This window comes from Macrosteles quadrilineatus, unplaced genomic scaffold (genome assembly GCF_028750875.1).
Source record: "Macrosteles quadrilineatus isolate MER2022 unplaced genomic scaffold, UCM_ALF_1.0 Scaffold_7__1_contigs__length_78375512, whole genome shotgun sequence".
Classification (NCBI taxonomy): domain Eukaryota; kingdom Metazoa; phylum Arthropoda; class Insecta; order Hemiptera; family Cicadellidae; genus Macrosteles; species Macrosteles quadrilineatus.
This window is the reverse complement of record NW_026542600.1, coordinates 2,190,343-2,215,660: the sequence shown is the minus strand read 5'-3', so window position 1 is coordinate 2,215,660 and position 25,318 is coordinate 2,190,343. Positions and strand designations below refer to the sequence as shown.

General features: G+C 33.8%; 1 protein-coding gene across 5 annotated transcripts in view; it reads left to right on the top strand.

Moving 5' to 3' along the window:
• LOC128997887 (deubiquitinating protein VCPIP1-like) overlaps positions 1-25,318 on the top strand; it is a 105,756-nt gene that overhangs the window by 55,929 nt on the left and 24,509 nt on the right. For 4 of the 5 annotated variants that reach the window (XM_054423668.1, XM_054423670.1, XM_054423667.1 and 1 more), the window contains exons 11-13: positions 8,174-8,352; positions 16,100-16,203; positions 20,553-20,649. In XM_054423668.1, coding sequence (XP_054279643.1) covers positions 8,174-8,352; positions 16,100-16,203; positions 20,553-20,649 — 380 coding nt within the window. The remainder of the gene's footprint in view (positions 1-8,173; positions 8,353-16,099; positions 16,204-20,552; positions 20,650-25,318) is intronic. The other variant, XM_054423669.1, reaches the window with a different exon arrangement.

The window sequence follows — 25,318 nt, the reverse complement described above, 5'->3', positions numbered from 1 at the left end:
AATTTTGAACAATGGCCATTTTCAAATTTCCAAAATCAACTATTTTGGAATTTTTATTAGGCCTATTTCAAAAAACCGTTACTTGTAGCATATCTCAGTAAAGCTAATTTTATAACGAGTAAGAACATTCAACCGGAGATGGGCTAAGTGCATTGGTAAAGGAAACACAGAGTATTAATAAATATTGATTTTATAAAAAAAACTGCCACCAATTTGAAACGGGAAAAGATAATTAATTTCTGTTTTCACCAACATATTTTTCTAACATACCTTTAAAATGGTGTATAACATGACATATGTTTACATTTGTAAATTCCGAGATTCGAACTAGTGACCCTAGTTTTTGGCACACCCTGTATTGGAAAAAAGTTAAATATGTTTACGTTACTCTTTGGGGTAGGGGTGTGCGATGCAGCATATTTTTTTCGATTCGATGCATCGATGCGATTCAAAGAATTTTGATTTGAATTGATGCGATTCGATTCGATGCAGCACGGCATGATTTTCTTTAAAAATTAAATACAACATGTGTTTCTGTAATGGATCCTTTACCTTAAAAAAATAAAGTAAAAAATGTACTAAATAAAATTATGAACAAGAGGATAGTTGCTGACCTAACCTCACTAATAGACACTGCTAATTTTATGGTTGGCCTAAGGAAATTCACCCTTCACTAACAATTAGAATAAGCCTATATATCAATAAAGCAATCGTTAAGTTTATTTATTGACCTGTATTAAATAAAATAGAGTTTATTTTATAATGTAGTATTGTTACTTAATTTTCACATTTATATTTGGTGGCTTTCAATACTTCTGGTTCATTCTTAAATCAGCACGAACCAAAAAAGTTGATAATCAGTGTTTACTGTCGATTTGATACATTATTGCATGCTATGAATAAATAGATCTGAAATTAAAAATAAAGATTGAAATTAATAAAAGTGTGTGTATACTAAAAAGTTCAAAGAGATCAGTGAGGCCTATTAAAAAGGTAATAGTTATTGATTAGAACTTAAATAATATATAATGTCATTTTCTCACTATTTATATCTTCAAAATTTGTCAAACTATGAAAATAAGTCACTAAGTCTAGCTGAAAACACATTAATAAATTACGATATCTTTTCAATACAGAATAATAAAACAAACCACATTTTACAAACATTTTATTTCCTAACATTTTTCCTTGAACAGGGTGAGGAGGCCAACATTTTTTTAATGACTATTAACAAAAGTTAGGTATCAATTATTATTTCACGAAAGCCGCTGATGATTGAGCTGTGAAGAGCAGACGACAGAATTACGTCACTACCACAACAACCCAACCCTACTGCGGTTGCAAACTGTGGGTGTTAAGTGTGAAGTGAAGCACCCCCTCCCCTGTCTAACGGGACAAGGGGTATGAAAAGAGAAAGTTTGTCAGAATGGCAGACTTGCCCTTTGTAAAGGCTGGTTCACATGCCCTCCCACACCCTCAGTCGCTTGCATAATTAATTCTACTAAACAAAAGTTTTTGAGTGTAATTTTAAAATAAATGTTTGAATTCAATGACTAAAGCATAGATCTGATAAACTTTACTCCAATTTATAAATGGGCTTATCAGAATTTTATCAGCCATTTGCCAGTTTTTTTTATTTCTTTCTTTTTATATGTAAAGATATCTTTTAATTTAGCCTTCAAGAAAAGGAAGATTATGTTTTGTTTGGGACTTAAATCTCCTTGATAAAAGAGAAAAGACTGCACGTTTGATACAATTAATTTCAATAAGTTAATGTGCAACTATGCGCAAATTTTTCTAAAAAAAATAACAGCCTACAGTGTAAAAGAATCGTGTGCACTGATCTAAATGACTAATTTCTGTCCAATACACAATGTTTTTTTACAAAGTCAAACTTATGGAATGACTTATTATGAGCTGTATCAACTGTTATGACCCATCAACTTTGTCAGCAACAAAAATAAGGTAGAAAAATGAATTTAAGACAAGCATTCGATGTGATTCACAACTACATGTTTTTTAATTTAAAAATTGTGACAGCTGGTCCATAGAGATGGGATGTCTACTTCAGTATCCAATAGTCAATACGTGTAAATTACATGGCCAAAAACACCATCCGTTTGAATTCATATATATGTGTCCGTTAGCACGATAACTCGAGCAAAAATCATCCGATTTTTATGAAATTTGGTACAAATGTGTAAACCTACGTTTATTCGAACGAGTTCGCAAACCAGCATGATCGGACTATGGGAAGAGGGGTTTATGGGGGGTTTTATGGGGTAAAAATTGGTTTTTCCCATTTTTGACCCTAAAAACATAAAATTTAGCAACTTCTTTCCAAACCATTTTGTAGAGCTTAAAAAAACAAATAATTTAGTATATTGAAGCGTTATTATGCGCCTAATGGCTACGGAGAAAATTCAAAAAAATTTTAATTTAAAATTCCCATGTTATTCTTATGGAGAAAATTGTAAACTGTTGTAGTTTGCTTGTTTATGAGCTTATTTTGATCAAATTTGGAAAATGCATTCATTTCATACTAAACTATTAACATTGTACAAAAAACACTTTATACCACCCTCCCTGTTGCAGCAAACCTAAGTACTCGTTAAACTAATGCTATTTAAATAGGGAATAAATGTAATATTTTTAAGGAGACATTTTTGTCTAAATCCAATCAGGCAAATGGAAATTCGCTTAGTCTGCAGGTTTGCTGCGGCGGGGGTATTTATATATTAGTATAGATTTGTATACTAGGTGGCGTTTGCAGAGGCATCCACAAAATTGAGCGGAGTCATCAAGGGTTCATATTATATTGTTTTTGTCATACTGCAGTAAAAACAGTAGTTTTTAATGCATGTGTTGCGGGTCTAAAGTAGCATTTTTAATATTTAGGGAGTAAAAATAGTTTTTAGCCTCTATGGAGTGAAAATCAGCTGTTGTCAACTCAGTTGTAAATTTTGATTGTAAACGATTGGATGTATAGAAAATATGTATCGATTCGTGCTTCGTAATCATTTTTACATACAGTCTACAGTCTCTTCCCGTAGCATTTTAGCATTGCAGATACATTAATCCATTCCTTCCTTAACTATTATTTATAACATGTACATAAGTTGGTTAGCAGTACCACCTAAGTTTTAGTTGTGATAGTCGTCGAAAATCATAATTTATTCTCAAACTCTACGTTTACAACTATGTTGTAAACACTCGCGTTATCCTCCGTGCTAAATAGGTTGAGTAATACAGTTGGCTTGTAATTTGTTGAAATATGTTTGGTTTGGAAAGATTTTACTTCCATTCGTGGAATTATAAGCTTTCGATGCAAGCGTTGCATTTTTAGAATGTTACAAAATTCCCCTAACACTCCGAAGGGACCAGGCGCATTCTTTAGGATATTTCAGTAGGAAATATTTCCTAATGAGTTGTTCTCCGTATGCTGTGAGTAAACGCCAATACTGTATTAGATTACAACAACATTGATTAACAATCACCGATTTAAAAGAAAACACATCGTTAAGTTTCACAATTAATTATACTCTCAGCTCCCATACCACTAATAGCATTTTCAAAGATTAACTTTGAGGTCTACTTTAATTTGCACTCAGCTTACTTTCCACTGGCAAGTCGTAAATCAAAAGGGCAAAAAATCATCTAGGTCGTCAGATAGGATCGTCAGCTATCTTCAGGCTAGTTGTACAAGTTATCTTTGTTAGTAAGTATACAGACTATCCCAAAAGTCCCGGACCGGTTTAATATTTTCTAAACGACAACAGATAAATCAATAAGATTTGGTACATCAACACCACACCTAAAAATCTACTTTTATAAGGAAATATCAATTTTCTGTCATATCATGGGGACGTTCCGCAAGGAGTCAGAAGGAAATCTTAAATAGAAGCATAGGTTGACATGTACATCAAATTAAAGACCTTTACTAGCAAAATATAATGCCGCAAATTTGAACTCAAACGGGAAACTGAGTAAAAAATGGCAGCCGTTCAAAGATTTCTTAAATCAGCCATTTTGAATCTTTGAACGACTGCCATTTTTTATTCAGGCGTTCTTTTGAGCTTGAATTTACGGCATTGTAATCTACTAGTGAAGACCTTTAATTTGATGTGCATATCGACCTATGCTTACTTTAAAAATTTTCTTCCGATTCCTAGGGCTGTGCCCCCTCAGGAGTAAGTGTATAATAGCAATGCAAATTAAATGAATCTTTGAACCACTGTCATTCTTGGCTCGGTTTTCCGTTTGAGTTCAAATTTGCAGCATTGTATTCTGCTAGTAAAGACCTTTAATTTGATGTACATGTCAACCTATGCTTCTATTTAAGATTTCCTTCTGACTCCTTGCGGGACGTCCCCATGATATGACAGAAAATTGATATTTCCTTAAAAAAGTAGATTTTTAGGTGTCGTGTTGATGTACCAAATCTTATTGATCTATCTGGTGTCGTTTAGAAAATATTAAACCGGTGCGGGACTTTTGGGACAGTCTGTATACATTACTAAATTTTACCTAGGCCTATGCATGTATTATTTATTGATTTTAAAATTCTCACTGTTGTTAACTTGTATAATTATTTTTAATTTAATGTTAACTAGTTTTAAGAATTTAAATGCTTTTAACTGCCGTAAAGATGTCCACCAGCACAAAACCCGTTTCAGAAATAAACTTGACATTCCCTATGTTAGACTGGAGAAATCTAAGGAAAGCTATGAAATAGTAGGCATGCAATGTATTAATAAGATTCCTACATTTATGTTCTCTCTCCCATATAATCCTTTTAAATATAAAGTGTTCCAATGGCTAGCTGTTAATCCGTTTTATGAACTCGAAGACTTTTTAGACCTTCCTTCGTCAAAGTTGTTTTTAGTTGTCATTGTCTAACTGTCGAACTATTATGCCTTCACCTAATACCTTGTAGTACAACCTGTCTATTTTTGTAATGTTTTGCTAAATTTAAATTGTTGTTTTTACTTCTCGATAGCGATAAACTCTGTGATATTAGTTTTAGACCTTATTAATTAACTTAAAATGCAATTTTTTTAGACTTCAAAGTATACTTTATAACATTCTTCTCAATTTGACAACTGCTCTCCATGAAAATGTTTGACTCTTCTAATACATTTGAAATATGTCTACTGGAAATAAACATGTCTTATGTCTTATAGGACAAATGGATAGGCGAGCATTACTTAAACCGTCACATTTTGGAAACACCAAGAAACGTAGGCTCGTAGAATGCAAAAACCTGAGGAAAGAGCGTAGCCTTAGAAGGTCAATAAATTTTGACTTTCAAAGGCAAATAGTACCAGGTCTGTACAGGGGTGCCCAGAGGGGGGGGTACTGTGGCGCGTTTGCGCCACAGGAATTTTTGGGGGGGACTTTTTTTAAGGGTTTTTGGGGGGATTTTTAATTTTTGTTAGCTGTCATAATGGCTGTATAATTTTGTACAAGCAGTCCGAAAAAATGTCTCACTAAAAGTAGCTCACTATCAACACCAACAACACTTTGCCGTTCGTAATTAAGATTGCTTCTAAGAATGGTAAAGCACCTTGTCAGACAATCCTTAACATGCCAGTGTCGAATTTTACATGCTACATAATATGTTTTGTTGGTTCTTTAACTCCACCATAGTCAGGATTTACAAAAGATCCCCTTCTGGAGGTGTCGTCAGAATACGTTACAAACATTTAACACAAAACACAAAACGATTACAGATAGGCCTATCAATTCACGCGTGTACATTGCCGTCGGCAAGACTGGAAGTAAACTGAATCGGGTTCAGGTTCAGGTTATGACGGACCGACGTGGTCTCTGGATTGTCGTCTGCGTTTTCAACAGCTGATATTGGACTATTGTAGTCACTGAGAAGAGTATTGAAAATATAGTCAAAGTCAAAGTCAAAGTCAAAGTCAAAATAAACTTTATTCGTGTAAATACATAGCAGTATCAGAATAGAGTCACATATAACTACTAAAAATCACATACTTTCATGCTATATAGCTAAAATACAATATAATTAAAACTATATATAAAACCCAGGCAACCAGTAGTAGAGCCCTCACTTAAGGAAACTCTGAAAAAGAATAGAGAGCTTTATTAAGAAGATATTCTTTCAGCAAGTTTTTAAATTTATTGTAATTTTGCTCATTTCTAATTAAATTTAGCAACTGAGTAAAAAATTTGGTGCCCATATATTTAGTTTTGTTTTTATAAAAATGCAGATTATGTTTATCAAAAATAATTTTATTTCGGGTATCATAATGATGCTTGGATTCAAAAAATATATCACTTTCATGTTCTTTGACATACTTTATTGTTTCCAAGACATAAAGACTGTAAACTGTCAAAATTTTAAGATCTTTCAAGAAGTTTTCGACACTCTCTGTGCTTTTTAAACCTAACATGATTCGTATTGCTTTTTTTTGTTTTATCAGAATTTTGTCCAAATTATACATTGAGGTAGCTCCATATATACAAATTCCGTATGCCAGATGAGAGTGTATTAAAGAATAATATATTGTTTTCAGCACTGTAAGGTTAATATAATGGGTTTCATAATTAATTGAGTGTTTTCACTCAACAATTTTGTGCTGTCCCCAATTTTATGTATTCATATATTTCAAACTCCTCAAAGTATTTAATAAATTTCCTTTTGTGCAGTACTGTAGAATTTCGAGACCATCATTTATATCCAGCACATAAATTGGTTATTATTGTCAATGGTTTTGAATGGAAAACTCAATTATGAATCCCATTATATTTTCAACATACTTTCCTCCGTCATTACAATTAGTCCAATATCAGCTTTTGATAACGCAGACGACAATCCAGAGACCACGTCTTTCCGTCATAACCTGATTCAGTTTACTTCAGTTTAGTCCTGCTGACGGCAATGTACACGCGTGAATTGATAGGCCTATCTGTTATCGTTTCGTGTTTTGTGTACAAACGGATTATCTGACAAGATGCGTTCCTACCATTTTAGTCATAAAAGGCAATCCTGGGGCTATAAAAATGAATTATAAGATTACTTCGTCACAAAAACCTTTTGTTCTGGTGGCATGGTATTTTGCCCGGCGATTTTTGTAGAAGGCAGCCTAGAAGTGGCGAGCAACAAGTCTGACTTATTTCGTGACTCTGCCTATAATTTTTAAACAATTAAGATTGTAAAGAAAAATAAAAGGATCCTTACTCATTTCTTTTGTAAGGAAATATTACTACTTTATTTCCTTACTTAATTGATCATTCCGTCAAGTATAAAATCACCTCACACCTCTACGTAATACAATTTAGATATTCCATACAGGTGTGAATATAACAAAAAGTTGCCCCCTGGTGAGGTTTTAATGAATTTAATTTATATTAATTTAATCAGACAACTGAGGACTAATCACAGAGCTGCGCAGTGGAAGTAAGATGTTGAATTGAGCCCTGGTAATTATATACCCCAGAAATCCGATTTATGGACCGTGAGAGGTCTGATATGTCCTCCTGTAAATACCTTCAATGATCTTATAATGTAACACCTCTTAAAATGCAATAAAATGTGAACCAATACTCTGAATGCAAAATGTTCTCTTTATTGAACTTCTATTAAGTATAGCAATGATTCTGTAATAATGAAATAGTTATACCAAACACTGATTTGAACCAATATGTAGTAATTTATGTAATGATAGACAATTGACTAATATTGTATTATTGCAATTGTTCGGTTAAGCCGATTACCTTGATAAAAGACCAACACAGGAAAATTAATAAAATTGTTGAAAAATAAACTTCATGTATTAATCATTCGAATACTTACAACTGTTGAGTGAAAATTTAAAAACGTACGTTTTCAGGAAAAGCACTTTTAAAATTTTTTGTTCCGTTTTTGAATTTTTTTTTATTTTTTTTATTTTACTGACATTTGAAGTTTCATAAAATGTCCATGGTAACGCAATATCTTTGGTGATTTTTTATTAATAGAGCATGTTTGATGGAAAGACACGAAATTTTGTCACGACCATCACGGACATAAAACTGAATATTAAAAATAGTTAATATTATTTTTATAACTATGTTTTGCTATAAATTAATTTACTTTTATGGCCATTATATAATAAACAGCTCACTAAGCTTTTGGTATATTTGGTACTTTTTCACTTCGTAGGTCAAAATGAAAATGAACCACCAAAGGAACAAGGAACAAGGCTTCTTAAACTGAGACAGTATAAGGCGGCTAAAGAAGCTTTGGCTTTGAAGAGAGCAAGAGTAGAACGAAAGCCGCCTTTTATTTTATTCGGATCCGCCCCCCCACCAGTCAAAAGATCTTTACAAGGGGTAAGAGTGGTTAGTTAAAAAACATTTTTCTGCATGCTGTTTGATGGTTATTGCTTGCACTTTACCTTCTTTAAAGATGGGTATAGGAATACACTATTTTAAAAGTAGCCTAGTTGGGTCGCCGGATTTCTACCCCCGGATATTTACCCCCATGAAAAAACGCCTACGTCATTTTGACGTCACGAGGGGCGGGGCTTATACATGGTCGAGAAACAGCCCGCGACTGGAAATCTACCCCCGGACATCTACCCCCAGACATCTACCCCCGGACATCTACCCCCGGACATCTACCCCCGGAAATCTACCCCCAGTGGTCAGCTCTGCCACGTATCGGCCAATATTCATTGTTGTAATTGATTTTATTAATTGTTTTATGTAAATCAACGTCTCTTCGGTTAATCATTACCCTCTAATATCTAGTATTAAGCATGTGATATGTTATTGCCTTGTTTAACATTATCTATCTTCCTAATAAAATAAGTTGTAACAGCCCTTTTTCACCCGAACTACTTCACTGATATTTATGATTGAGGTCTAATTTTAAATCTTAAGATTTAGCTCAACGCAAAATGGTATTTAAAACCATATGTTGATAAAGGGCTTCAAAAGTGTGACCCTTAAGCATTTGATTCATTTCCAGACAGTGATTTAAATGGTTGACAAACTTTCACATACAGTAACAGCTAACAGCGCATGCATGAGCGCGGATCGGAAGTGTTTATCACAAAAGATTGACCAACACGATTTTAATACTATTTAAAGGTTCTTCCAAAAGAAGAGAAACCGGTTAACATTGTAATAATAACTGTTATGACGTACGGTATGGGAAATATTTTATTCATTGAATGATCAACCATATTTTGTAACTAACACAATAGTCATTATTGCTTTTACACTTATTACTCATCAAAAGAGCTAAATGCTCAAAATTTGTATTACTTCAATCTATTTATCGCAGTTATAAAATGAATTAGCATAAGCCTTGAAAGTAACCGTCAGTGTCGACGGGTTTAACCTAATTCTGTTCTGTATACTACCTTAAAATGCCTCATTTTAACATTTTACTAACAGGAAACCTGCTTATTCACTTCCTATTTGGTATTATTATGAATGAATCTTTTGAACACTTATTTATGGACATAAGGTGACAAGTTTTGTTTTAAGGCAGGATTTTCCAATAAGACTTTATACATGCTCTGAATATGCGAATGTGCTGCAATGGGGTATTTAGGCGTATATATATATATATATATATACATATATATATATATTAAAAGATGTTAGGCTATGCTTAAAAAATTGAATGTGGCCATTATTTTGAATTTGAATAATTGTCTTATTTTAGGTATTTAAGAGAAAATACTTTAAAATCCTTTCTTAGTACGCATCTAAAATCTTAGAAACTAAATTTTTTTACTACTAGGTGATATGAAAAATTTACCATTATACACCTGACTTTTTATTGATCCTCTTTCTCAATTTAACAGTTTACAACTGAATTGTCTTATTTTAGGTATTTAAGAGAAAATACTTTAAATCCTTTCTTAGTACGCATTTAAATCTTAGAAACTATTTTTTTTACTAGATGATATGAAAAATTTACCATTATACACCTGACTTTTATTGATCCTCTTTCTCAATTTAACAGTTTACAACTGAGTTTTGTTTTACTAAACAATTATTCCTACTAGGCCTACATTGAATAAACCGGAAGGTCACCACAGTTTATTCACTTTATCCTTTAAGAAATGTGTGTAAAAACAATGGTTCAGTACGATGTAACACTTGACCATGTGAAAAGTGCGCAATATTATATTATTTTCATAACTTTTTCATCTCCTGTTTACAGTTGCAGACGATCATTCATGTTTTCACAACCTGACTTAAAAATTGATCTGATGAGTACTCCTCACATTTCACTTTTAAACTGTTACTGTATAGTGTAAAAGTTGGTCAACCATTGGAAGCACCTTCTAGGAATAAATCAAAGGCTTAGGGGTCAACCTTTTGAAGCCATAATCGAAATATCCTTTTAATTACCATTTTGTGCTGCGCTAGATCTTAAGCTTTTAAAAGACACCTCAATCGTAAAAATCAGTGAAGTAGGTCGGGTTGAAAAGGACTGTTACAACTTATTGAATTATAAATATGGATAATGTTAAAACAGACATCGACATATCGCATGTTTACTACTGGATATAAGAAGGTAAAGCAATTTATAAAATCAATTATACAACACAATGAATATTGGCCGATACGCGGCAGAGCTGACCAATGGGGGTAGATTTCCGGGGGTAGATGTCCGGGGGTAGATGTCTGGGGGTAGATGTCCGGGGGTAGATGTCCGGGGGTAGATTTCCAGTCGCGGGCTGTTTCTCGAACGTGTATAAGCCCCGCCCCTCGTGACGTCAAAATGACGTAGGCGTTTTTTCATGGGGGTAAATATCCGGGGGTAGAAATCCGCTACCGCCTAGTTATATAATATAAATACATTAGAACAACCTTTCTATGTTATCTTGTGACTTTTGTTTAATCCATCCATCCTTGTACTAGAAACATCTCAAACATTTTGGAAACATCTGTACAGTAGGCATTTTGGCTTTTTTGAGCAAGAGTTTTTAGGATCTGTTATACAGTCAGATCAGATAGCCTAGTCCATCAATATAGTTTTAGCTTTGATGGAGATAAAACATTCTGAATGTTGTTCCTTGTGAATTTTTAGTCTGTGCTGGGCTTTTTAATAACACAATACATTTCCCAAATATCTTATTTATTGAAAACACACTTTTTTAATGTTACAATTTACACAGCAAAACAACTACTCAACCTCTCATTACCACGGCCATTTTACTTCTCTCTTTCTATACAACTCAAAGACCTTCTTGATAGAAAAAAACTTCTTTTTTACTAAACTCAAAGGCAACAAAAGAGTTGATAATACAAACAAAATATATATATATATAATAATTTTAAATGAATAATGTTAAAATTATTGATCTCAACACCCCCTCTTAATTTTAACATTTATGTAACCAAACATTATAGGGCCTATCCAAAATGTTCTTTACAAACTAGTTCAATATTAATGGCCTATAAACAACAATATTGGTGATTTCATTGTGAAATCAAAAATATATATACATATCAGCCTATTAGGGCATATTTGTCCAGAATCAAAACAAATAGACATGATAACAAAGAAAAAATTTAGGCCTCTTTATAGTTCTAGGCTACATTTCATTTTCCAATTTGTACGATTCTTTCTTTGAACAAATTAAACTTTACTTTGCATAAAGGTTTAGTTAAGAGATCTGCAACTTGCTTATCTGTAGGACAATACATAACATTAATCTCACCCGTTACAATTTTCTCATGAATGAAATGGTACCGTACATCAATATGCTTGCTTCTTTTGTTCATAACACCGGTCTTCATCAAAGAGATTGCACTCTGATTGTCCACATATAATTTCACTTGCAAAGGGCTGTTTGTTATTTCTTGAATTAACGATTTTAAATAAAGTAGTTCCTTACAGCAATCCGCAGCTGCTATATACTCCGCCTCGGTCGATGAGAGCGCTACGATGGGTTGTCGCCTCGAACACCAGGCAATAGGTCCTCCAGCATATAGAATCACATATCGACTTGTACTTCTTCTGGTATCTTCATCTCCGGCGTAGTCTGCGTCACAGTAGGCTTCTAATAAGTTCATGTCCGAGTCTTTGAGATAACTTATTCCTTGATTTGTAGTACCAACTAGATACTTCATTATCCTCTTCACTCTTATGATGTCTTCTTCTACAGGGTTTTCCAAGTGTCTGCTACAAAAGTTTACTGGATAAGCAATATCTGGTCTTGATCTTGTAGAAAGATATAATAGGCTCCCAACCGCTTCTCTAAATGGAAAACTATTGACTAACTTCCCAGATCTTGATGTGTTTATCTCACTTGGGGTTGCAACAAACTTGGAATTTTCCATGTTGAACTTCTGTAACAGATTTGTTGTGTACTTTTGTTGAGTCAATTGTATCTTATCTTCTGTTCTCTGAATTTCGATTCCCAAGAAACTGATTGGCTTCAGATCTTCTTTAACTTCAAATTCTCTTTTCAGTTCCTTCAATACTTTTTCCAGTTCTTCTTTATTTCTTCCAATTAAAATCCCATCATCCACATATAAAGCAAGGATAACAGATCCATCTTCATTTTTAAATATACACTTTTCATTCATTGTTGGTTCAAGTCCTTTCTGTTTCAATACCTGTGTAAACTTCCTGTTCCAAGTAACTGGTGCCTGTTTCAAACCATACAAGGCTTTGTTCAATTTACAAACTTTATGAGGCTCTTCAAATCCTTCTGGTACTTCCATAAAAATTTCTTCTTGTATTTCACCATACAAAAATGCTGTCTTGATGTCAAATTTTAAAATATGATATTCCTTCAACACAGCAATTGCAAACATAATTCTAAGTGAATTAATACTTACTACTGGACTGAAAATTTCTTCATAGTTAAAGTCACTTTTCTGCTCACATCCTCTTACAACCAAGCGAGCTTTAAAACGACCATCTTCTTTTTTAGAAAAAACCCATTTGTTTGTTAAAACTCTTTTTCCTTTAGCTTCTTCTTCATTTTTATAAGTCCAAGTGTTATTTTTCTCAAGTGATTTCTTCTCTTCTTTGATTGCTTTTAACCACTCCTTCTTCTCTGGACTACTTATAGCTTCTTTAAACGTCAACATTGCAAAATCTCGAAACTTACTGGGTATTCGCCTTTCTCTTCTAGGTCTTATTTCTTCTTCTGTTTCTTCGGTTTGATTTACTGGATTCATTTCATTTTCCTCTTCATGATTTTCTTCATAAAATTCTGCATTTGAACTATTACCATCGACTAAGTCATTTTCTAGACTAAAATCAATTTTTCCTCCAACATCTGATTTAGGCCTATTTTCTTTTTCGTCAAAAATGACATCTCTAGCTGTAATGATCCTCTGTTTGTCATAACTCCACATTCGATAACCATTTTCTGCATAGCCTATAAATTTCATGACTTCACTTCTCGGATCAAGTTTCTTGATTGGTCTCACAATTTTTACATGTCCCTCACATCCAAATTTCCGTAGTCGAGACACATTAGGTTTTTTCCCAAACCATTTTTCTGCTGGTGTTACGTCCACCGCTTCTGTAGGACTTCTATTCAACAAATAAGCTGATGTTCTCACTGCTTCTCCCCAAAACTTCTTGTCAGTCTCTGTGTCATACAACAATGCTCTGGCCTTTTCAATCAGTGTTCGATTTAATCTCTCCGCCTTCCCATTGTGTTCTGGCGTATACGCTTCTGTATAGCTTAACTGAATCCCTCGATTTTTACACCAATCTTGCATTTCTTTGCTTCTATATTCTCCACCGTTGTCACATCTTAATTTTGAAACCCGAAGATTTTGCTGAGCTTCGGCTTCTAATACATATTCTTTTATAAACTTAAATGCTTCATGTTTGTTCGACAACAACTTGACCACTACAAAATGAGTATAGTCATCCATCAAGGTCAAAGCATATTTTTTTCCATCCCATGTACTCGGATCAATGGGACCACATAAATCTGTGTGTATGATTTGGAGGGGTCTTTCTGCACGTTTCCTTTCTTCACTGAATGGGAAACGGGTTTGTTTCGATTTTAAACATACATCGCAATTTTTTCAATTTCTTCACAATCTTTTTCTGTTAGTTCCATACCGTCAACTAAATTTTGCTTTACCATTTTCTTCATGTAGTTTACATTTAGGTGTCCCAAACGAGAATGCCAATCCAACGCATTAGGCCTATCCTTATACCCCGTTAACATAGTTTTACTTGATTGTTCAATTAGGCTACTCTCAGGTTCTAAATTAATTGTATACAGACCACTAGCCTGCTTCACACCTTCACTTACTGTCTTTCCATTTTTCGATATTACTACCCTGTCCTTGGTAAATGTCACTTCTCCTTCATTATCAGTGACCGCCTTTACAGAAAATAAGTTGGTGCTTAAATCAGGAACAAACAAAACTTTATTCAAATCAAACTCTCTCCCTTCAACTTTACCTTCTCCTATTGCTGTCATTGTTTCATTATTTTTAGCAACATGTACATCTGACTGCTTAAATTCTAGTGAAGAAAACAATGTTTTGTCATTTGTCATATGGGTTGTACATCCTGAGTCAACTACAAACTGAGTTACATGTTTCGATTTATTAAAATCTGAGTAGGTTAAGAACGACAATTTACTTTTGTCATTTGAAAATTTATTAGTTGATCTAAAATAACAGTCTTTGTCCTCATGGTTTGTTTTCTTGCATATTTTACAAAATAATCTTCTACCAGTACTCTGATTCTTACTTTTGTTAGGACATGAGTTTGCAAAGTGTCCTACTTTCTCACAAATAAAGCATTTGCGATTACCTACATTAAGACTATTTACATTTCCAGTGTTTGATCGCTGATTGAAATTTAAGTTTGCTCCAGGTCGGTAACTTGACTTAGGTTGCTGGTAGCTACTAGGCCTACTGGTACTAGGCCTATCATTATTACCACCTCTATTTAACCTTGGAAATTTTTCTGTTCCAGTTTTAAAAGCCAATGACATATCACCACTATGACATATGACATATGACCACTATCAGTTTTAAACCGTGATTCTTCAGCTAATAACCTAGTTGTTAGGTTAGTTAGGGATTTTTCATCTTTTGAAGTGGAGTCCCAAGCAGTTAAGAAATGCTTAAACTGCTCTGGTAATGATGAAAGGATCTTTGATATTAGCATATCATCATCAATATTTTGATTCAAGGATTTTAATTTAAAAGCCATGTTCTGTAGGTTAGACAAAAAATGGGTCATACTTTGGCCAACATCATATTTGTAATTAAACAATTCTTGCAATAGAGAACATTTTTGTTGTCCGGTCTCTCTGTCAAACAAGCTACATAATTTACTATACATTCCATGAGATGTTGTTTCATTTAAAATATGAACTAAATAGTGTTTGTCTACTGAGGTGACTGTTATTTTCTAAGCTAGGGCATCTTTTCTTAACCATTCTTTTCTTTCCTTTTCGTCTGTAATTGTGTCATATTCATATTTTTTTTTTCTTTTTAAAAAAAAGAGGTTGGCGGCCTCTTTTAACCTTGCATTTGCCCGTCCACATAGACTAAGCGCCCGTGCGTGGCACGTTAACAGCAAAGCAAGACCTACCTTCAACCTAGATTACAAGATTTACCTTCAACAATATCATAATTACCTTGGGCTTTGAATAGTACTGTTGTCTGAAATTTCCAATATTTGTACGACTCAGAGTCACTCAACTTTTCCACATTGTCGTAATTTCCACTTGCTGCCATGTTTCTGATTTTACCGGTACGTTTTTACTTTTCTGCTTCTGCAGGCGTACCTGGGCCCATGACCTGTGAATTTTTAGTCTGTGCTGGGCTTTTTAATAACACAATACATTTCCCAAATATCTTATTTATTGAAAACACACTTTTTTAATGTTACAATTTACACAGCAAAACAACTACTCAACCTCTCATTACCACGGCCATTTTACTTCTCTCTTTCTATACAACTCAAAGACCTTCTTGATAGAAAAAAACTTCTTTTTTTCTAAACTCAAAGGCAACAAAAGAGTTGATAATACAAACAAAATATATATATATATAATAATTTTAAATGAATAATGTTAAAATTATTTATCTCAACATTCCTTCAAAAGGTTTCTTTTTTCAGATTCCTTTTCAAGCCAAGGTGACGCACAGTGTAAAAAAACTGACGTCACCGTACACACCAGTAGTGTTAAAACGATCGCTCAAAAGAAAAAAACTCAGACATATGTAAGTAGGCCTACTATTTATTATTGTTTATTATTCTTACAAATAAGTATGACATATTCATAATTCGTAATTATGATTTAAAAAATCATAATTTTAACCCTCCGAGTGTTAAGCGTCGCACTGTGGTGTTATGCGTCGCTTTTGCGACTCACAAACATCGTTTATGGCGAAGGCTCTGGGACTGACTGAATCAGATTGAACTGGATCGAGATTGGTATTGTTGTTTTCGGCAGATTCTAAGCTTTCTCCTGATGTCTGTTTCTAGACGCTTTTAATTTTAGTTCCAATCATATTGTAGCAGACAGATGACGTGCATATTTGTAAACAACTTGGTTAACCTCACATCGTTGACTGATATTATTACGTTTTATTACGTTTATCATTGTTTTAGTGTTAAAAATAAAAAGTAGTGATATACGTTGTGCATTATAAGAAGATTTAAGTGATTCTGAAGGGCTGGTTGATAAGCCTACTGAAGCAGTATGTAGTGATATTGATGTAAATTATCCGCCAGATTCCTAGCTATGGTTAGGCTATATGCATTCTTAGCTAACGCTAAATGTACAAAATCTGTTTTCCACATACGGTAACTTATTTATTTGCAAATTTACTTACTTATATTATTATATTTTTGGAATCCTTATAAAATTTAGAACAAAGTGGCTATTTTAAAATATTTGTAGACCCATAAACTATATAAATGTATTGAGCGCAAACATACATGTTTTTCATTTATTTTATAATTTTTGAGAAATGTTAACCCCACAAAAATTGTTGACCATTTTTTTCATGTTTTATATATTACATTGAAGCCCATAATTTTCCAAACAAAATTATATATAAAACAGTGTACTTTAGAGTGTTTTTAAGTTTCTAAGATACATTTTAATAAAACCCTGCCATTGCGCAATAAATGGGCCAACATTAAATAACACTACAATTTTCACTATGGACACTTGGAGGGTTAAAATCATAAACATATAGATAGGTCAATATGCACATATCAAATTAAATGTCTTAATTAGTAGAATACAATGCCACTAATTTGAGCTCAAAAGAACAACTGAGTAAAAAATGGCAGCTGTTCAAAGATTCAAAATGGCAGATTCAAGATATCTTTGAACGGCTGCCATTTTCGACTCGGTTATCTGTTTGAGTATAAATTTGCGGCATTGTATTCTACTAAGACCTTTAAAATGAGGGGTCACAACATGGGTCTTTACATTTAAAAATCTTAAGTTGCTCCCTATCTACCTACCCTTAAAGGGGGAGGGGAGTAAAATTTAAGGGTTGAGTGGATGAAGGGGGCAAGTAACAATTTTATAAAAATTGAGTTAGATGCATGGATAAAGGGTGTAAGTGATGCTCTATTTAGTACACTGACTCCCATAGTACTAAGTATAATAATAACAGCTGAGTTATTTTTTAACTTAGGGGTTAAGTACAAGAAAAGCACCCAAATGGAGCGTATAAAGGTGGTAAGTGCTTCACTTGCCCCCTTCATCCACTTTAAGCTTCACTTACACCCTACATCCATACTCTCAGTGTGCTTCACTTGCCCCCTACATTGACGTAAAGCTTCACTTACACCCTTCATCCATACTCTCAGTGTGCTTCACTTGCCCCCTACATCCACGTAAAGCTTCACTTACACCCTTCATCCATAACTCGTTGTGCTTCACTTGCCCCCTTCATCCACATAAAGCTTCACTTACCCCCTTCATCCATACTCTCAGTGTGCTTAACTTGCCCCCTACATGCACACTCTCAGTGTGCTTCACTTGCCCCCTACATCCACGTAAAGCTTCACTTACACCCTACATCCATACTCTCAGTGTGATTCACTTGCCCCCCCATCCACGTAAAGCTTCACTTACACCCTTCATCGATACTCTCAGTGTGCTTCACTTGCCCCAGACATCCACTATAAGCTTCACTTACACCCTACATCCATACTCTCAGTGTGCTTCACTTACACCCTTCATCCATAACTCTTTGTGCTTCACTTGCCCCCTTCATCCACGTAAAGTTTAACTTACCCCCTTCATCCATAACTCTTTGTGCTTCACTTGCCCCCTTCATCCACATAAAGTTTCACTTACCCCTTTCATCCATAACTCTTTGCGCACATGTCCACTGCACTTACCCCCTGAAAATTTAAATGTTGAAAAATTTTTATTTTTCTTAAAATTTGTCCCCTTAAAACATGGAAATTCCCAAAATTCCCAGTAAATACTATGGTATACCGTAATTTTAAAGAAGCAAATTTTATCAAAATGTGTCCTGCTCTCCCATTGCAAACCCAAAGCTTGAGTATGACTGCAATATGCATTTTAACTTATATACCAACCCCGTACGAAGGACGGGCACTCAGCTAGTTCTCCATAAGAATAACATGGGAATTTTAAATTTAAAAGTTGTTGGAATTTTCTCCGTAGCCATTAGGCGCACAACAACGCTTCAACATACTAAATTATTTGTTTTTTTAAGCTCTACAATATGGTTTGGAAAGAAATTGTAAATTTTTTTGTTTCTAGGGTCAAAAATTAGAAAAACCTATTTTTACCCCATAAAACCCCATATAAAACCCTGTTTTCATAGTCCGATCATGCTGGTTCGCAAACTCGTTCGAATAAATGTAGGTTTACACGTTTATACCAAATTTCATCAAAATCGGATCATTTTTGCTCGAGTTATCGCGCTAACGGACATATATATATATGAATTTGAACGGATGGTGTTTTTGGCCTCTAGGGACCTCAAAACAAAAAAGTAAATCGGTCCCAGGTCCAGGTCTTACCATGAGTACTAAGGTAATAGCTTATTCCCTATGGGAAATTCGCTAAAAATACCCCCGCCGCAGCAAACCTGCCGACTAAGCGAATTTCCATTTGCCTGAATTGATTTTCAATTAAATGTATTTAATTAACATTAGGTTTTATGAGTACCTAGGCCTGCTGCTACAGGGAGGGTAAAAAAGGGTTTGTTTTTAGTAAAATATTAATAACAGTTTAAAATAAATAAATTTACCCAGTTTGATCAAAATATATCCGTAAACAAGCAAACTACAACATTTTACAATATTCTCCATAAGAATAAAATGGCCATTTTAAAATAAAATTTTTTTGAATTTTCTCCGTAACCAATAACTGTACAAAAACACTTTGATATACTAAATTATTTGTTTTTTTTTAAGCTCTTTAAAAAGGTCTGGAGAAAAATTGGGAAATTTTTTGTTTAGAGGGTCAAAAACTAGAAAAACCAATTTTTACCCCATAAAACCCCCTGTAAAACCCCGTTCCCATGGTTCGATCATGCTAGTTCGCGAACTCATTCAAGTTTATCCCGCCTTACACCTTCAAACCAAATTTCATCAAAATCGGACAAAAATTGCTCAAGTTATCGTGTTCACGGACACATATAAATCTATATAATATATACCGTATAGGCTATATATACATATATAAAAATTTGAACGGATGGTGTTTTTGGCCTCTGGGGACATCAAAATAAAAAAGTAAATCGGTCCCGGGCCTAGGTCTTACCATGCCACCTACGGTAGGCCTAATAGCTACTTTCCTATAGGGAAATTCGCTAAAAAAAAACAAATAATTTTCTATATTTTTATTTTATTTGTTTATTAACTTGGTACAGCACAGGTTATAGCCTACAATAAATTTTCCAATACTAAGTTGCATTACTTTATAAAAAGGCTTGTCCGCAGCATATCTTGGAATACTAATGTCTTTTGCATCCTTTTCTTGAATCAGTGTGAACTTTTAACTGTACAAAAAAATTCCTACTTCTAAATGGTAAACAAATTTGGATTATTACAAATATTCATCAAAGTGGTAAATATAAGAATAATAACAGCTAAAGCGAACTTTATAACATGTAATAAAACAGGAACTACTGTACCGTAGTCTTTGCAGATAGTATTTAACTATAATTTTGTAAATACAAACACCTACTATTGTCTTATTAAATTCTTCTTAATAAACTAGGAATATCTTATAGGGCGGTATGATTTTGATGCATAATGTTTTTTTGCGGATATTGCCCAAGTGCAGTGGACTTAACTCTTCTTATTTTGGGTATATTTTAAAACTAGGATGCTTCTCCAGCGACCTATATGATTGTCACCGGCGGATCTTTGTCATTCCTGTCAGATTGCCAATCTTGTATTCTTTGTAATCTCTGATGATGACAGTAGCCATTATATTGCTCATAGAGTAAATGAAAATAGACGAAAATATTTATATATTAAAAACTATATACATTCTATTTCCTTTAGCCCATATGTGTTTTTCAATGTCATATGTTTGTTTGAAGTCATTATGCAATTTCAGATCAAATTTAGCAAATAAGTCGCAAGAGAAACTTGAAAACTCTATGGAATGTGAAGCTGATGAAGTGTTAGCAGCCCCTCTTGCCTCAGTGACAAAGGTAGGAAAGAATGATGACCAACAATCATTTATATCAATTATTTATATCATTTAATTTTTATGAATGATGGTAGGTGGCTCAGTCAGTAGCTCAGTCGATAGCACCATGGACTTGAAATAATGAAATACTGTAATGAGTTTATTCCTTCAAAACAAATAAATACAAAATAATACATTCACTTGGAACTACGTTGCCACATTATCCAGTAATCGTGGCAAACGTAAAACAAAAAATTAAACAATTATATTTACAACTTAGTGAGTCCAGTCTCTTCACTTGAAAAATACAAGTTGCCGCTCTCTGTGGCGTCTTAAGTGGTCTATATAAGTCTTGCAAAATATCAAAGAATTGTTGTTAAACACATTTAGCCAGAGTGTGTAATTTTGGACTTTGATGGAACACTATTAACTTAATAACATGTATAAAACACTTGTACTATGAGCATTGTAAACTGTAAAAATGTTCTGATTTAATTTATTACAAGCTGCTATACCCGTGCTTTGCAACGGGAAGAAAATGTGACCTAGAGAGCTATTAAAGTAATTCTGATGTTTGTTTTAAAATACGGCAACTCTATGATTTAGTAGGAACGGTAGAAACTGATTTAAAAGTGTAAACCTACTTACTGTCAAACCCCTACTTTTTATGTTAATACATCCAAAAGAATAGGACAACATGCCTTAGTGTAGCAAAAGCATCAATTGCTTCATATTGATGCTTCACGAATGACATGTTTTACCATAACTCTTGAACTTTAGTCAAGCCTCTTTACATGAGCCTACTATATAAATTACAAAATGAAACTTTGAGCAATACTTTACAAAACGTATGCAACATTTCTTTAAAACCAAACATAACCCTCCTAAATCTACATAAAGCGTCACAAACATCTTATTCGAGTAAATAAACAAACACCAGTTCATTGTACTGACCAGCTGTTTCATTAACTAAATCAAATTAAATCATGTAAACTTGCCAGGCGTAGCCCTTTGGAAATCAGCCTGTGGGGCAGAGCCCTTAGGAAATTCGTCCATATCAATACTTTTCGGCAAATCTACACACTCTAAGCTTCATTTTGATGTGCCGTATGCCTATATTTTTATTTGGTAAATGGCCTTAACCGTTTACATAAAATTTGATTGTATCACTTTAATAATATAATAGATTAATTAAGTTCATTTAGTACCGAGAATGAGGATTTTTCTTAAAAATTCCTAGAAGTCCCGTTAAAACTCCGATTATCCGAATTTTTGATTATCGGAATGGGGTCTGGTCCCTATTGATTTGGATAATCAGAGTTCTACTGTATATAGCCTATTGCAGAATTGACAAATGAGTAATCTAAATGTAGTATTGCTTACTGGCTTAGTGATAAATCACGATCAGCTGTATTGAAGTAAACAAAAATCTGCAGTAAATGGCTTGTAATGCTATTCTTATGGAGAACATTTTACGTTATATCTCGTTTTATGGTAACTTTGTGAGAATTCTGCTATTTTTCCCGAGTCCCTGGGGTCAAGACCTTTAATTTAAGACCCCTCCCACTTTTCTGCGACTTGCCAGACGTCCACAATTTTCTGGTAAAGATTTTGGCTTACAGAATTATACAGGGTGGTAATTAAGTCCGAAGACAGTTAAATATTTTCTAAATGACAACAGATAAATTAATAAGATTTGGTACATCAACACCACACCTTAAAATCTACTTTTTTCAGGAAATATACATATTCTGTCATCATGGGGACGTCCCGCAAGGAGTCAGAAGGAAATCTTAAATAGAAGCATAGGTTGACATTTACATCAAATCAAAGGTCTTTACTAGCAGAATATGATGCCGCAAATTTGAACTTAAACGGACAACCGAGCCAAGAATGACAGTTGTTCAAAGATTCATTTAATTTGCATAGCTATTATACGCTTACTCCTCAGGGGGCACAGACCTAGGAATCGGAAGAAAATTGTTAAAGTAAGCATAGGTCGATATACACATCAAATTAAAGGTCTTCACTAGTAGATTACAATGCCGTAAATTCAAGCTCAAAAGAACGCCTGAGTAAAAATTGGCAGTTGTTCAAAGATTCAAAATGGCAGATTCAAGAAATCTTTGAACGGCTGCCATTTTGTGCAGGATCAACCTTTTGAAGTGCGGTTTGCGGCATTGTATTCTATTAAAAAAGACCTTTCATTTGATGTGCATATTGACCTATGCTTCCATTTAAGATTTTCTTTTGACTCCTTGTGGGCCGTCCACCTGAAGAGTTATTAGATCACTGAATATGTGTTAAAATAAAGTTTTATGGTCTGTAACTTTGTACCAAGTATTGTAGCTCTATCTACATTATTTTTTAAAATATTTAACTGTCTTCGGACTTTATTACCACCCTGTATATAAGGATTAGGCCTACTATTGTTATCTATACTATTATAAAGAAGAGGTGGTGTCTGTGTGTGTGTTTGTATGAGCTAATCTCAAAAACTACTGAACCGATTATGCTCAAATTGCACACAAATGAAGCTACAGCTCCGAGGATGGAGGATACATATAGAACTATTACCGCTTTGATATTGACCTAGGGCTTTGCCCCGTGGGCTTTCAAAAATCTGAGGTGAGAGAGTAAATATTGATTGATGGTATCCATGGTAACAACGAACAAACCTACAAAGTTTAAAAGTAAACTAGCAGAACTAACTAAATAACTGTCAAATTAATTTTGATTTCACAATTCCACACAGCTGGCTTAAACATATTAAATACTGCACGAATATTAGAACAGAGAGGGTAAGGATTATAAATTTAAAATAATGATGTCACTAGCCCGAATGAAAACATTATTTAACATTACTTAAAGGAGCTGTCAAACCATATGTTAATGTAATTTTGTTAGTATAGGATTCTTTTAGTTACTTCATTTGTTTGATCTAACTATACTGAGTCTGTTATAATGTTTGTGAAATGTTGTAATAATATTTATTTATTTTTATAATAATTCATTGTAAAAGAAATCATTCATGGATATAGGAAATAATTAAGATTCTATATTGCCTTATCAACCTAGCCCTTATCCTGAGTTATGAGGTATATTCTTTTGATTTATTTGTTTTTAAACAGTAATATAATCCCCCTGCCGCAGCAAACCTATAGACTGAGCAAATTCCCATTTGCCTGATTATAATTTCACTAAAATATGTTAGAAAATTACCCTATTGACAGGTTTGGAACTGTTGTGATGTTTACAGTGCAAACCATTAAACACATTCTTTTATTATAGGTACCTTAAAATCTATCATTGGTTTTGTATCCTTGGTAGCCTAAATAAGTATTCACAGTATGAGTTAACAAAAATGTGCTTTTATAAAGTTAAGTAATAGAGTTAAATTTCGCTTCTAAATTAAACGGTAGGAGTGAAACCGTTTGTCATTTTCAGAGAACCAACATTGTCTCTTTTGCATACTGACCCTGTTGCAAGGGCACGGGTATAGCTGCTAGCAAATACGAATAGTAGTGCTGGTTGCAGTAGCGCCATTCAAATAACAAGCGACCGGCGCATTGTCCTGTTGTGACCAACGGGATTTATTTATTTATTATCTTATATAAATTAGAGTTAATCATGTATTACCACAAAGTCTTCTTTCTAAATAAATAACAATAACATAATACCCTCGCCACAGCAAACCTGCAGCCTAAGCAAATTTCCATTTGTGTGACTTTATTTTCAATAAAATCTAATTCAATAACATTAGGTTTAACGAGTACCAAGGTTTGCTGCTACAGTGAGGGTAACAAAGTGTGATGTTTAGGAAAATATTATTAGCTTTTTATAAAATTAAAAAAATTTCCAATTTTGTAAAAGATATATATCTATAAACAAGCAATATTACAACAGTTTACTTATCCTACTAATTTAATAAGTACCGGTAAGAAAGATTGAGTGGATGGATGTCTGTGACAAGTAAACGCAAAAATACTAAACAGACAAGGTTGACGTTTGGTATGATGATAGCTGACATTCCCGATTAACATATAGGCCCTAGACATATTCTTACCTAAAAAATCCTTCCGGGCTCCGCCCCAGTGGCTCTGGAGTTTCTCATGTTAACCTTATGAGTATTTAAAGGAATTAAATAATTTTGTCAGCCGTTTCAACTGCACAAGTTGGTTCTATGATATTACATAGCATTAAATCGTTATAAGGCTTACTAACAGGGTGCAGCCCTAATATGTTTTTGCATTTATGACAACACCTAATTTGAACCAACTAGCAACAAAAAGTTGTGGTACACAATGAAAACTTTACTTTTTTCAATGGTAGAGTGCAGTGGTTGAGTATTAGGGCTATGGTATATCTGTGCTACACTATAGGATACCGTATAAATTAAAAGACCAAATTTTCTTAAACCGTCTCCTCTTCAATCACTGCAATGATCATTTTGGATTAAATAAATATATAGGATGGAGAGGACACAGCTAACTCACCTGATGAAGGTTGCAGAAGAGTCAAAGAACACATAAAATTACACACATAATAATACTTAATATTTCGCCTCTTTCAGAGGCTTCTTCAGAAGTAGGCCTAGATGGTAGTTACAAGAACAACAGTTTCTTGTAACTATATTATAACACTCCTGGCACTCTCGTAAAATCTCAGATCCAAGCAGCTCAGAACCCACG